At 34.4% G+C, this 13,382-nt stretch overlaps 1 protein-coding gene across 5 annotated transcripts in view; it reads left to right on the top strand.

The window, feature by feature from the left end:
- LOC117605770 (uncharacterized) overlaps window positions 1-13,382 on the top strand; it is a 103,275-nt gene that overhangs the window by 42,941 nt on the left and 46,952 nt on the right. For 4 of the 5 annotated variants that reach the window (XM_076691137.1, XM_034327467.2, XM_034327469.2 and 1 more), the window contains exons 3-4: window positions 2,744-2,927; window positions 4,550-4,820. In XM_076691137.1, the coding sequence (XP_076547252.1) occupies window positions 2,744-2,927; window positions 4,550-4,820 (455 nt within the window). Of the gene's footprint in view, window positions 1-1,316; window positions 1,465-2,743; window positions 2,928-4,549; window positions 4,821-13,382 lie in introns of those variants that run through there. The other variant, XM_034327473.2, reaches the window with a different exon arrangement.

The following is a 13,382-nucleotide window of genomic DNA, read 5'->3' as shown; positions in this document are numbered from 1 at the left end:
CATAGTTTCATTTATTCCTGTATGAAATTCAGGACGTCGTAAATGTTGCTTGAAAGTTTACATTAAGATGCAGGATTTAATTAGTCATTCGAGTGAATAACCTAATAAATAAATACATTTACTAAAGATTTTTGTCTTTGATTATATTATTATACTTTAATTAAAAGAAAGATGTATCATATCGTAAATTTAAAAATAACTGTACATAAAGAAAAATGTGTAATTTAAACAAATTTCTTATAAAAGAATCTTTATTTTGTTACGCATCGGTAAATTTCTCGAGCATTCAATTATTACTGAAAGTGTGTACTAAAAACTGTAGATAACTTAAGTGATTCATGATAAAAGGATATCATTTTCGATAAATTAACTCTTATTTTTATTATACGAGTGAGGGGGAAAAAGATTTGTTTTCTGATTGCAAATGATTCAAGTTCACAGGTTAATACGTTGACTGCCCTGCTGGTTATCAGTGATCAGTTTCATTAACATAATTTCACTGAATAATAAGAAAATACTATTAATGTACTAAGGAACTACGACAATAAAAAATATATAGAAATAGCATAGTGAATAGCATATAGAAATAGCACAATTTTAATTTAACTTTGTATTTCATATTATTCTTATTTTCTACATTTTTTATGTATAAATGTATTTTGTTTAAAAATCACGCATTTGATTTTAGGTTAATATTCTTGTATACGTTTTGCAAGTTTGGGCCACAATTGACTCAGGCTCTTTTCAAGGGTTAATAGGGAGGGGTCACCAAACATTTCTGGCCTCTAGTACACTACTGCATGCTTTCACCTTTTTTCTGCAACACAGTCGAGATATTTGATAAAATATTAGATGTATAAATTAATTTGGTGCTTCTATATTTATTTTTTCTTAAATTATATTTTATATTTAAAATTCTCATTCAATTTTCAAGAAGAAACCAAGTAGATTCACCATCTTTTGAATGCCAAAAAAGAACCCCTAATTTATTTGTGCAAGGCTATTTTCAGCCTTGTTTTCAGCCCTACTAGTAAAAGCAAAACACATATAAAACACATATAGTGGTATATTATATCAACTAAAATGACATCAAGATCTTCACGTATCACTTGCATAATATTCCTTATCAGTCTGAATCTCAATCACCTTTGCGTCACATTAGTCCGCGTTAAATCTTTGGAAAATGGAATGAATCGGTTGAATTACCGAGATGCTTGAATACCTCTCAGACTCTGGATCTGTTTCATGCCTGAACGTATCGAAGAAGAACAGTATAATGTGGTTCGCATGACAAACAAGCGAGCATTCGTTCGAGCGAAACGGTACGCAGCTCGCTATTTTATTGGCCGGATGTATTGGTGATTTTACCGTTAACTACTCATCGAAAACAGGATAAAGTTTATATTTCAATAACTTATGTTAATTAATGAATCATAAGTGAAAAGTAAGGTTATAGTTTTAAAGGTAAGAAGATACGAGGTTGTTGGATGTCAAATAGGGAATTCGAAATATAAAAAGTTTACCATAATTTGATGTTTAAAGTTTAACGAAAATGAGTATGTAAATCCTTCTCATAAAAAATTGTAATCTACTTGTTGTTAGTCAAGACATACATGAAGGCATCATTTAAAAGAACTCAAAAACAATTAAAAAAAGTATGCTAGATTATAGAGATATGTGAAGGTACTATTTAATCAAAGTAGTAGTACAAAACAGAATGATTTATTCTATACTGAAAACAAATATCCTAAGTACAACAGAAATTATGTAACAGTGCAATGTAGGTTTCTCATGGGAAAATAGCGTTATAGAGGAAGTAGAAATTCTTAAAATCTTAATTTTGACAATATTTGTATATTAATTATTAAATTTTATAAAATTTAGTATATAATTTAAAAGTATGAATAATAACATAAATATCAATTCAAATTTTCCTGTGTAAATGTTTATACTCAAGTGGTGGAAGACAACAAATCTATATACATGTATGAGCCGATCATGAACTGTTAAAATTTTAGTGCCTTAACTTTTTATATTTTATCAATTTCTTTACCTTTCGTTTTTTTGGAGTTAATCAATTTGGCAAATATAGTTCATATATCGGTCCTCCTTTCCTATATCGTCATTCTCCTTGGCGACGCTTAAGGGGAAAGGCGGGGGTCTAGGAAAGAGAAGTCCTACAGCGAAGAATAGGAATCTCGGAACCCGGAACGCCGAGAATCCGAGGAAGTCTAGTCGGTGCGGTGCGGTGGTTGGAAATCCGGAAACGGGGGAAACCGGGGGGGGGGGGGGGGGGGGAGGGAGTCGTCGCCATTTTTCCGGGGGAGCCTATTATACTTAATACTGCATATCAATAGTATTTTATAGGATGTGAACCAACAATGAATGAAACATTGTGGGGGGCCTAAAAATATAATTTAGACGTGATAAATATGGATAATTGAATTTTATTTTTCCAAAAATGTTTAATTAAATTTTATTTAATGATATAGTTGGGCTCTACAGTAAAAACTAACATTTATAATGGCATACTGAAGCTTCATAATAATTTATTAAATGTTCGCTTCTCTACCTTATATTATTAGTATATTAGTAATGTTATTTAATTTGATCCTTTTCTTTTTTAATTACTTAATTACATATGTTACATTTGAGACGTACACCGCGGCAGTCAATATGTTAAATATTTCACAGTGACAGGATTAAAGTATTAATTTCTATGAAAATTCATTTAAATTTACAGGATGCTGGATAATTATGACAGGGGTGAGGTGACACCACCACCGGTGAGCAGTTACGGCGGTTCCCCCGGACTCTTGGCACTTCATTCTTCGCTTTATGCGACACCCACGTCGAGGACCTACGACATCGAGTCGAACATCGACGGCAATGACAGTTCCATGCCCATCGATACCCAAATCATTTCGGTACGTGTCGTCTACGTTTGCATCGCGTTCAAGACGCGTTTCTTCGAAACAGGGTCGCGTATATTTTTCTTCATTCATCGAACGTTGTTTCCGTCCGAACGTGACGCGTGCACACCTACGTTCCAGTTGTTTTACAGCGTTCCTCGCCAGCTCCAGTGAAATAAACGGAGAAGAACAGCGCTTTGAACGCGATATTCAACGTTAGCTTATTGCTCTAAAGAGATTTTCTTTCTTTGAATTTGCCAGATTAATTTGCAAGATTTATTTTTCATTATTTTTTCATTGCTATCACTGAATGGTTAACAGTTATTACGTAATCTTCAGAACAGTGATTGAGTCCAAATTTTGTGCAATAATGAAGAACTCACCGCAATGAGGATTTTAGGACAGCCGGTCATTGCATGAGTGAAGGCTTGCAAAAATTATTTATAAACGGATATTCCAGTGACTCATGTCATGGAACTTCAAGGAAATTTTTGACAGGGGAAAAACCCAAATCCTTCGAACCGATATCTCAAAAGCACAATCAGAGAATGACACGTCCATCTTCGTGTAGACTTTCAGACCAATAGAAACGAAGTTCTCGTTTTAACAGATCCTTATTTTCGAAAACTAAAGTTAGATTTTCTCTAATACATTTCAATTCAGCGTTAACTTCTTCAGTAACTTGATACAGAATAAAATAGGACTATTCCTAGGCTTACGACATACGCATGTGGCTCGGTAATCGTTAAATTTCAGTACCAATGATATTAGTTAATAAAGGTGTACAATTATCAATCATATTATCCTTTCGTTTAGTGTATTTTGTAATTTCAAGGAAATTATTGAAATTCTAAAAATTATTGAATATTCTAAAGTTTTTATCAGATGATTATGTTAATTATTTTAACGCTTTTATTAAATAATTTAGATTTATGATATGTGCTGCGGTTGAAACTTGGACTCCAAAGTCAGTGCTTTTTTACTAGACGAACGGACACTATGATTAATATTGTACGAGAACCCGAAAATATCAGGATAGATGTGTGAAAATTGTCGAGACGGGAATTGTTTCGGTCGGCTCAGAGTAAATTTTAGATATAATTTTTTGTGAATACATACTTCTGTAGGAGAGAGGAGGAAAAGGGCGTTTTCGTCTTGGGATCTGACAACAGACGATTGCTGCCTCAGAGACCTATCATACCGCAATTCGGAACTTCTGTACATATATTCGAACTGTATGCCAGGCGACCGCTTGCGAGAACACTGTCAAGGATCATCTCGCCGCCACCTAGCGGTCCCCGGCCCGAATTAAAAGCATCCGGGGAGACGAAACCCTCTCTCACCCTACACTAAACGCCTACGCTTCCAATTTCGGGAATCCCGAGTCGACTGAAATAATTCCCAATCCGATCCGAGTATCAGGTACCCGATATTTTCGAGTTCTCACACCCCTTTACTTTCGAGAACCCTTTACTTTACTCTCGCTTGTTCTTGTCCACTTCCGTAACGCCACCGATTTGCAGAAGTCTTTTTATCCGCCTTCAGTGAATCTATTAGCAAGCGTGTTTAATTATCAAGAAAAGAGGATGAACGATCGTTCGAAGATTCCTCGTCTGATTGATACTTAAATATTTCAGATACCGGGAATGTTAAGCGGTCCGGCGCAACAGCGGCTGGAGGACATGTCTTGGCTGGCTTCCGGCCCGTCTCTGGAATATCAACAAGGCATCTCACCGATTCCTGCTGGGGTGAAGATGTGCCATCCTGGCAGTACAGCCCAGAGAAGCCTGAAGGAGCAGCGGATACGTCGTCCGATGAACGCCTTCATGGTCTGGGCAAAGGTCGAGCGCAAGAAATTGGCCGACGAGAATCCTGATCTCCACAATGCCGATCTCAGCAAGATGCTTGGTAAGTTCACATTCAGGATATCTTTTTTATATAATGTTGTATGTATCTTGATCTGTTTCTTTCAATCTGTAAGTACATGTATTTGAATTGATCATACATTCGTGATCACTTAATTTTCAGCAACTATTTATTCCTGCGATTATACTTTTCAACATTGACATAACTAGGGCTTTTATATATCTGGTCTGATCTTTTAGCTTTATTTAACATTATTCGGTATTTAATATTGTTAATCCTAACTGAATTTTTCAGAATCTTAGAATTTTTTAATCAGTCCCCCCCCCCCCCCGAATCTATTTAGTTATACCCTTGTTTTCAAGTTAATACTGAAACTTTTAAACTTATCAATAGGATGGTTTTAACATTTCTTGTTTAAAAATAATTAGCATAGTACTGGTATCTTTTATAAAAAATTATAGTAAAACGATTTTCAACCCTCTTAAGACAATGAACTTTATGTACATCAGTGTACATCCCGAAATGTTAAATCAAATAATAAATAGTCAATTATTTATTTTATTTTATATCACGCGTATAGCTGAAAATAAAATTATAAGCATTAGATTCTTAAAATGAAAATTAAATTTCGATTTAAAACATTATTTTATTTGAACTTTGTAGAATCTAATGATTAACCCTCGGACGGCGGACCATGGAGAGAGTCACAATTTTAATGGAATTTTGTACGTGATATTATTTTTGCTTTCTAAAGTTTATACTGTTTCTTTAAAAATTATTGTATATGGTTTGTAAGGTTGGGTTATTGTTGACCAAGGCTCCGTTGTTTAAGGGTTAAATAGCATTTGAAATATTTATTTTCTGAATTTTACGTAGCTCTGTAACGGTGGTACTTATAAACTGAAACCGATTGCTTCCTTTTTTCAGTCGGTTTTAATTTTACATTTAAAAATAAACAATTGTCGCGTGACCTTGGTATCAAACATGAATTATTCCCAACAAGCATAAAGATATTCCTGTCGTTTCATATTGAACTTTAGCGAGCAAAGGATCATTGTTGGATGTAATCGAAAAACAGCGATGACGATGGAAGGCTCAATCTCGGTTGGCTTCCAATCGCGCGTATATGCCTTTTAATATTAATGCAGCAACGTTGGCACCTACGTAAGGAAGCGAATACACTCGAAGTCGAGACGGTGAATTTACGACGTATTAAATTGCGCTACTCGATATCTTTGTAATTTTCTCGTACAGGCATAAAACTGGCTGCTTACGACTCGGCGAATCTTATTGTCAGCCGGAAGGATTTGACGTTCTATCTTTAAACCACTAATTAAAACGATCGAAATAACAGGAGGTTCTAGCTATAATTTTATTTACCGTCTTTCGCGGATCTTTATTTCTTCATTCTAGTTTCGATGAAACTATACACGTTTCTACTCATCGCAATTTGAAATACTCCAATCTACATGGAAGCTCCTAAACACAAAAAATAAAACAAATTTTTCAGCTTACTTCAGGATCTAAGAAAATGAAACAGATTTTTTAGTCAAAATGATCAGTACTATTTTCAATAATTCTAATCTTACAATAGGCACATAGTTTTTTTTTACCAAATATAGGGCGCATTGGTGTGAGACCTATTAAAATGTGTTATTTTTTATGTCAAAACAATTAACTAGAACAATGATGAACACTAAAATATTCGTCCATTCTGTCATTAAGAAGGCCACCCTAAGAGACCTCAAAATAATAAATAATTTAAAAAGCCATTTCCTTGAAAAATATAAAATACAAAAAAATATGTTTTCATAGAATTTTATAAAATGAAATCTTATCCACAATTTTAAATATTAAGAAATGAAAAAAGAAATAAAATGGCGATGCAGGAGCTGGAATAACAGATGACAATACTTGATACAGACTTTCGTCGTATAAACTGTATCAACAAATTATAGTATTTTATTTTTATTTAAAGCAAAATATGTATGCTTAACTGTTTGATATCTATATGAAAATTAACTGTAAGTTGTATATGTGTTTCATAATCTCAACTTTAAAAGCATTGATATAAAGATTTTTTCTGGGTTGGGGTTAGGTCCTCCAGAAATTAAAAAATTCTGGTATTTTGAAATATTGAAAATTTGAAATTTTAGAATGGTGAGAGGGCAAGTGAGAGGCAATATTTAGAAACTGTTTAAATAGTATATAATCTTATAAAATATCGTTTCAAGTTCTAAATCTGTCATTAAAGAATGAACTTTCTTTATAAGTAATTTAAACTATTGTTATTATACTTACCGACTGATTGATAATTACTTCATTATTTCTGAATTAAATTAAATGTATTATATAGACATCTTTTAATAAGAGAAAGAGCGGCCTTCTTAACAAAGAAAATTCACTGACAAAGGCACTGATTAATTCCTGCGTTTTCTCCCCATTCGGTTCTCCATTCACGTGACGAGTAATTAAATTAATAATGTCGGTACAAAGAGAATTTTCCGACTTTCTTATTCCCAGAGCTGTTTCGCGACTACTTTCAAGAGAAAAAGCTTTTTATACAATTCTTTTAACGAATATTGACGATTTTTTCTATCCTTATAATCTTAAATCTCAATCTGCTGATACAGTAGTACCTCGGTATACGACCTTAATCCGGTTCTGATGTTTGGACTTATACCGAATAGGACGTATTTTCTGATATTCTTACTTGTATGATCAGTCAGTTATAATATAATTGATTATTAATTTAATTTTGTCTCTGAGATAATTATTTAAAAATGACGCAAAATTCACAGAAAAAATTTATGTCGTATGCCGAACAGAAGTCGTATATCGAGCAAAATTTGTCACCTCCAAACAGAACGTATTCCGAATTGAACGTATTCCAAAGCAGACGTATACCGAGGTACCACTGTACCTATATTACTATCTAATTATTATTATCATCGTACTAAATATTACATATAAAAAATTATCATCTTAAATTGAAAAACTAAATAATTATATTTCTACTAACGGTTACTATAGTGTATCTACTGTATCTATGTTATTGAATATATGGGCAATTTTATGGAGACAGCCGAGGCGTTATTGTGCTCTTTGATATTACGTGAGATATTAATATTTGTAATTAAGTCCAAAAGTATTTCATATGCATCGCAATATGATACATTAAAAATTGGTCACAATTAAAGGATTCATAATTTTCTAAATTTTCTTTGAAATATTTGTTCATACAGAAACTGATTTGTCTAGTTGGTTACCTTATTATTATCTTTTGCAGTTTTTCGAATATTACACATATAACATACATATCACCTCAGATAATAACAAGTATCATAAATTTCCAGGGTGAATCCCATTTTTAAAATTCAGTTAATTAATTATCTCAATATGTTATAAGAAAAAAGTTTATGTCATTGACCCTCGGTCGGCAGACTATGGAGAGAGAGCAACAGTTTTAATTTAATTTTGTGTTTGAAGCTTATAAATTAGGGTTAAGATTAACCCAAGCTCTGCTGTTCAAGGGTCTACGTACATCAAGATAATTTACAAAGAAAGTTCGGCAGAAATTTTGGAAAACGTTAACAACTAAATCATTTTTTATTTCGATAATGAAATGATAGTAGATATGGGATAAAAAATTGAATTTGCGATAATATGCAAACTGGGAATTTCGACGGGAGGGGGAGGGCTCGATTCATTGTTGCAAAAATGGTAAATATTCAAATTCTGCTTTTAGTGTTCCACTTGCTTAAAAGCAATATAATAATTAAAATATCTTAAGAGATTAAATACTTATAAATAATTTGTAACCTTGATGAATGCCTTTATCAAGGGTTCTATCAAGGGTTGAGAAATAATTAAAAAGAAAAAACGAGGAGCGAGATCAAACATTCTTTATTATTTATGGGATAACCTAATGCTTCACAAAGAAATCAAAACCAACGTCTTCGTAAAAGACTCTTTGGTGTATGTAGGTTGTTGGAAACGGCGCGAACAAGATGCGCCGAAACGTGGCGCGTTTAAAAGAGCCTCGGCGTCGAAGAGTGCTTGTACCGGTACCCGCCAATCTGTCAGCGTCGTGGCCGTGCGTTATATCGTGGGTTGGTACACCTTGAATTATCGGCAATTGGCATCCGCAACGTTACAGGCATTCGAACGAGCGTCGTGCAGAAAATTGTAAACTCTACTCGTGTGTTAGCCACCTACCCGTGCCAGTTTTAGCACGGCCATTCGCGCGTGTCTTCGTATACGGCACACGCTCCCTTACCTCCTCTTTATTCTTTTCTTCTTTGATTCCTCCTATCGATCTCTTCATGTATATTTTCAACCTTCTTTACATTCGTTCCAATCTTAAATATTCATTTTCAAGATTTTTCAATCTTCTCTCACTTGATTCTTTCTTTATATCAATCACTTCGTATATATCTTCAATCTTCTCTTCGTTCCTTTCAATTTTGAATATTCATTTTGAACATTTTCCTCTCCTTTCTTTTTCTTTCATCCTTTCTTCTTGTACATCTCCAATCGTCTTTTCATACATTTCCATTAAATATTTATTTTGAAAATCATTCGATTCTTCTGTGATTCTTCATATTTATCTCTTCATATGCATCTCAATCTTCAATATTTGTTTTGAGAATTTTTTGTATTGAAAAGAAATTTATTAACCCGTGAACAGCGGAATTTGTGTCAATTAAGACCTAAAGTTGCAGAATCTAAAATTAAATGTATAATTTTTAAACGAATGGGCTTTATATACATATTGGAAGAATAATTTCTAGAATAATTTTCTAATGATATGAGATATACAAAATTAAATTAAAGTTGAGACTCTCTCCATGGTCCGCTGTCCGAGGGTTAACAGTAGAACTACAAGCGTTCGATCCGTACTTATTTTCAAGCTGAAAATCAAATAACAAGTAATTGAATAAAGGATAAATCATAAATTAACATATGTACACAATTATTCTTTATCTCAACAGAAGTTAAGGTTTCCACAGAAAGCCGTTTATAATTACTGTAATGTAAAATAAGAAATCTATGACCCGCCATTTTTGCGAGTTCTAATCTAGGGCTAATGTTAAACGAATTTTTGAATGATCTATTATTGATAGTAAGTAGAAAAAATAGTGGTTCTAATTCGCAGCACTTCTATGTTTTATAAAATATGCAAACATAATAATCTAACTCAGCACCCGATTAAGGGAAAGTTTAGAATGGACATTTACTACGTCAAAAAAATATTAAATGAATTTTTTTATTGTTACCTTTTTTCTTTTGCGATTAGACGGTATTTAATTTTATTTAAAATAAATTTCAGTTTTTCAACCAAGTTTATCAACCAAGAAGACTCTTGAAGGCTTAATAGCTCCAGGCTCCACAAATTTTAATCCAATCCTGGCACAACACTTTCAAATTATTTAATTATTTGTCAACAATCAGTACCAATTTGGCACATTTTTATCAAAAAGTGTCTCCGTGAGTAACTTTTTTGAATATAATATAAGGCATTTGTTATACACTCAGCAAAACAATTAAGGGATCACCTCTACAAACCCGAAAAATAGGACGAGATTCAGATGGTTATAACTTTGAAAATAATGATCGAATCGATATCGCGTAAAGAAAAGTTATAGTGATATAAGTAGCAAGTCTAAATTTTTAAAAATTTTGTTCAAATTTGTAACGTTGCATGGCATAACAAAATTTTTTTAGCAAGTTGTATTTGTACCAGTCGAAAGCGACTACCTTCCTATGTAAAATCAGTATTTGTTGGTTGTTGTACGATTTTTTTTGGCTGAGTTATTTAATTTTGAAGTAAAAGTCGTCCTTTTGACTTTAACTGCTCCTAGAAAGCGATCAAATCATCGTAGATCATTCGGTAAAGAAGCAATAGAAAGAGCAGATTTTTCTCTTGCTTTTTCATTTCGATGAACATTTTGATGTATCAGGTCTTTTTAGCGACATGCTTCAAAACCGCACAATTACCATTTTTTCTTTAACTGTATTTCTAATACTGTTTAATTCAGATGTTCATTTGATACATATACCATTAATTAAAACAGTGGGGTCTTTGTTCAATTTGCTAAAAGCGATCGAACGCAAATGTAAGTACAGTCATGTATAGGGAATGTCTAGATTAGGCTTTCTTCAAATTTTCCCTTTCGGTTCTTTCCGAGTTCTCCCAAAGCAGACGGTGGGAGTATTAGCGTAACTAATTGTAAGTACGGGGTCAGGCCTACCCGAGGCCTGGTGAGACCTATTTGCAATCAACACCCTAGGGTGGGCTGGCCCCCTTCGTTATTAGAAATTATTCAAATAAATAAAAAGTAACAGTGGTCATCACAAATTGTCTTCTAAAGATAGGGTTCACAAACATTCATTAATGTCTCCTACAATTTTCATTATTTTACTTGAAGTTTATAAAAATATATATTTTCAAAATGAAAAATCGTTTATTCAAAAAGATTCTTAAGTTTTTCTTGAAAAAATTTCTAAACATACTAAATTTTTACCTAAACTTTTAAGGACGAGAAATCTATTACCGATCTTATGTCCAGTAGGTACATTTGAGTGAGAAAGAGTTAATTTAATCCTCCTGTATCGCTAAAGAAATGTGATAAGATTATAAAAAATAAATCCAGGGAAACTGTGTAGCCAATCGATCGATCGGACATTAGGTGATCGCCAGGCGATGTTATTGGCATGACGCGGCTTCGATTACTATGCGCGTCGAGTCTTTGCCGCCCCCACTTTTCCTCATCTTTTTTTCCAGACATCCTACATATTCATGCGCGCGTGCTGTGTGTCGATCCGTCCCCGTCTGTCCGTTCATCCGTTAGCCCATCCGTACCCCAGCACGGGGCCGTGGTTTGCGCCAGCGAGCCTGTTTTATGTCCGAGTTATGCACGTGGACGTGGACGTGCGTCCTCCACCTCTTAATCCTCATCCTCTTTCTTCTTCATTGGGCTGCATGCGCGTATTCCGGCCGAGAGAGGATACACGAGCACGCGTCCCGACGGCGGACACCGCACCGGTTCGGTTCACCTACCGCCGCCCTATGCCGTGTTTTCTTCTGTACTTGGCGAGAACCAACCGATACACAGAGATTTACCTACACGTCTACGGTATCTGTGTGGGCCTTATATCCGGTGAAACGCGTGGCCGCGCATCTTTATTAATCATTCCCTAACCGTTAGCCCCTCTTTGCTGCTCGTATGTCAACAGTGGAAATCGATCGACCGATCGTTTCTGCGAGATCTTTCTCATTGGAATTTCGAGCATCGCCTGATAAATATTATACAATACTGAGCATACCAGCCTTCCCTAGGGAACATGATAGTCCTGCTGGGTTAGAGCTTTGCAATTATACAATTTACAATCGGGGCAGCGATTACAGAAATAGGGGTATACTTCCGAAAGGCCCCATCACCCCAGGACAACCAAACTTCGGATTTATAGTAATTGAGGAACGAGAAATCGAATGAGACCATTTTCAGAACTGACAAATAAACCGTTCTCGAGATATACAGGGTATTCTAAAAGTGCGGAAACCCCCTATTACCTCGATAAGAACGCATTTTCACGGAAAACGATTAACCTAACCTAGGTTAGGTTTAGGGTTAGGGTTAGGTTAGTCATTTTGCGTGGAAATGCGTTCTTATCAAGATAATAGGGGGTTTCCGCACTTTTAGAATACCCTCTATATCTCGAGAACGGTTTATTTGCCAGTTCTGAAAATGGTCTCATTCCATTTCTCGTCCCTCAATTACTATAAATCCGAAGTTTGGTTGTCCTGGGGTGATGGGGCCTTTTGGAAGTTTCCCCAGAAATAGTAACATAAGTAAAGGAATCTTTTAACATCCTTCTGTTATATGACATTGCCATGAGTGATAAGATCACTGCCACCAGGGCAAACTCACCGGTATAAGGGAAGGAAGCTCCACAACTGATAGGTCATTACTAATACTCCACAGTCATTTGTTAATTGAACATCAAATACAGGAGTGGGTTGATACGCAAAAATTTCCCAATTCGAGTCTGGAATTACTGTTTCTGTCAAATCGTTTACTCGAACGTTACATTGTACTATTAGGGTGTGTAATAAATTCCCCCGTTTTTTGTTTTATTTTTTTCCCGCAATTTTGTGTTTTGTTAGGTAAAGTAATTCGCAAATCTTTTTCTTGCTTTACAAACCTATCTGCTTCAATTTCTCGAGTTAATTAATTTCAATCAGTTTTCAGGCTTTTGAAATGGAAGTTCCAGGAGGCAAAAAAAATTCATTTTCGACATCTGTTCTATAGCATCTGCTCCATACACGTTACGAATGCCGCGAGCTGCTTCCGTAGCTTTTTGACGACAACGAAAGGCGAAATAGAGCAGATGTCGAAAATGTATTTTTTTGCCTCCTGGAACTTCCATTTCAAAAGCCTGAAAATTGATTAAAATTAATTAATTAATTCGAAAAATTGAAACAGATCGGTTTGTAGAGCAAGAAAAAGACATATATATATATACTTTACCTAATAAAACACAAAATTGCGGGAAGAAAATAAAATACAAAAAATGCAGGAATTTATTACACAACCTAAT

This window comes from Osmia lignaria, chromosome 2 (assembly GCF_051020975.1).
Source record: "Osmia lignaria lignaria isolate PbOS001 chromosome 2, iyOsmLign1, whole genome shotgun sequence".
NCBI lineage: Eukaryota > Metazoa > Arthropoda > Insecta > Hymenoptera > Megachilidae > Osmia > Osmia lignaria.
The sequence above is the reverse complement of the archived record's forward strand: the minus strand, read 5'-3'. Positions and strand labels throughout refer to the sequence as shown.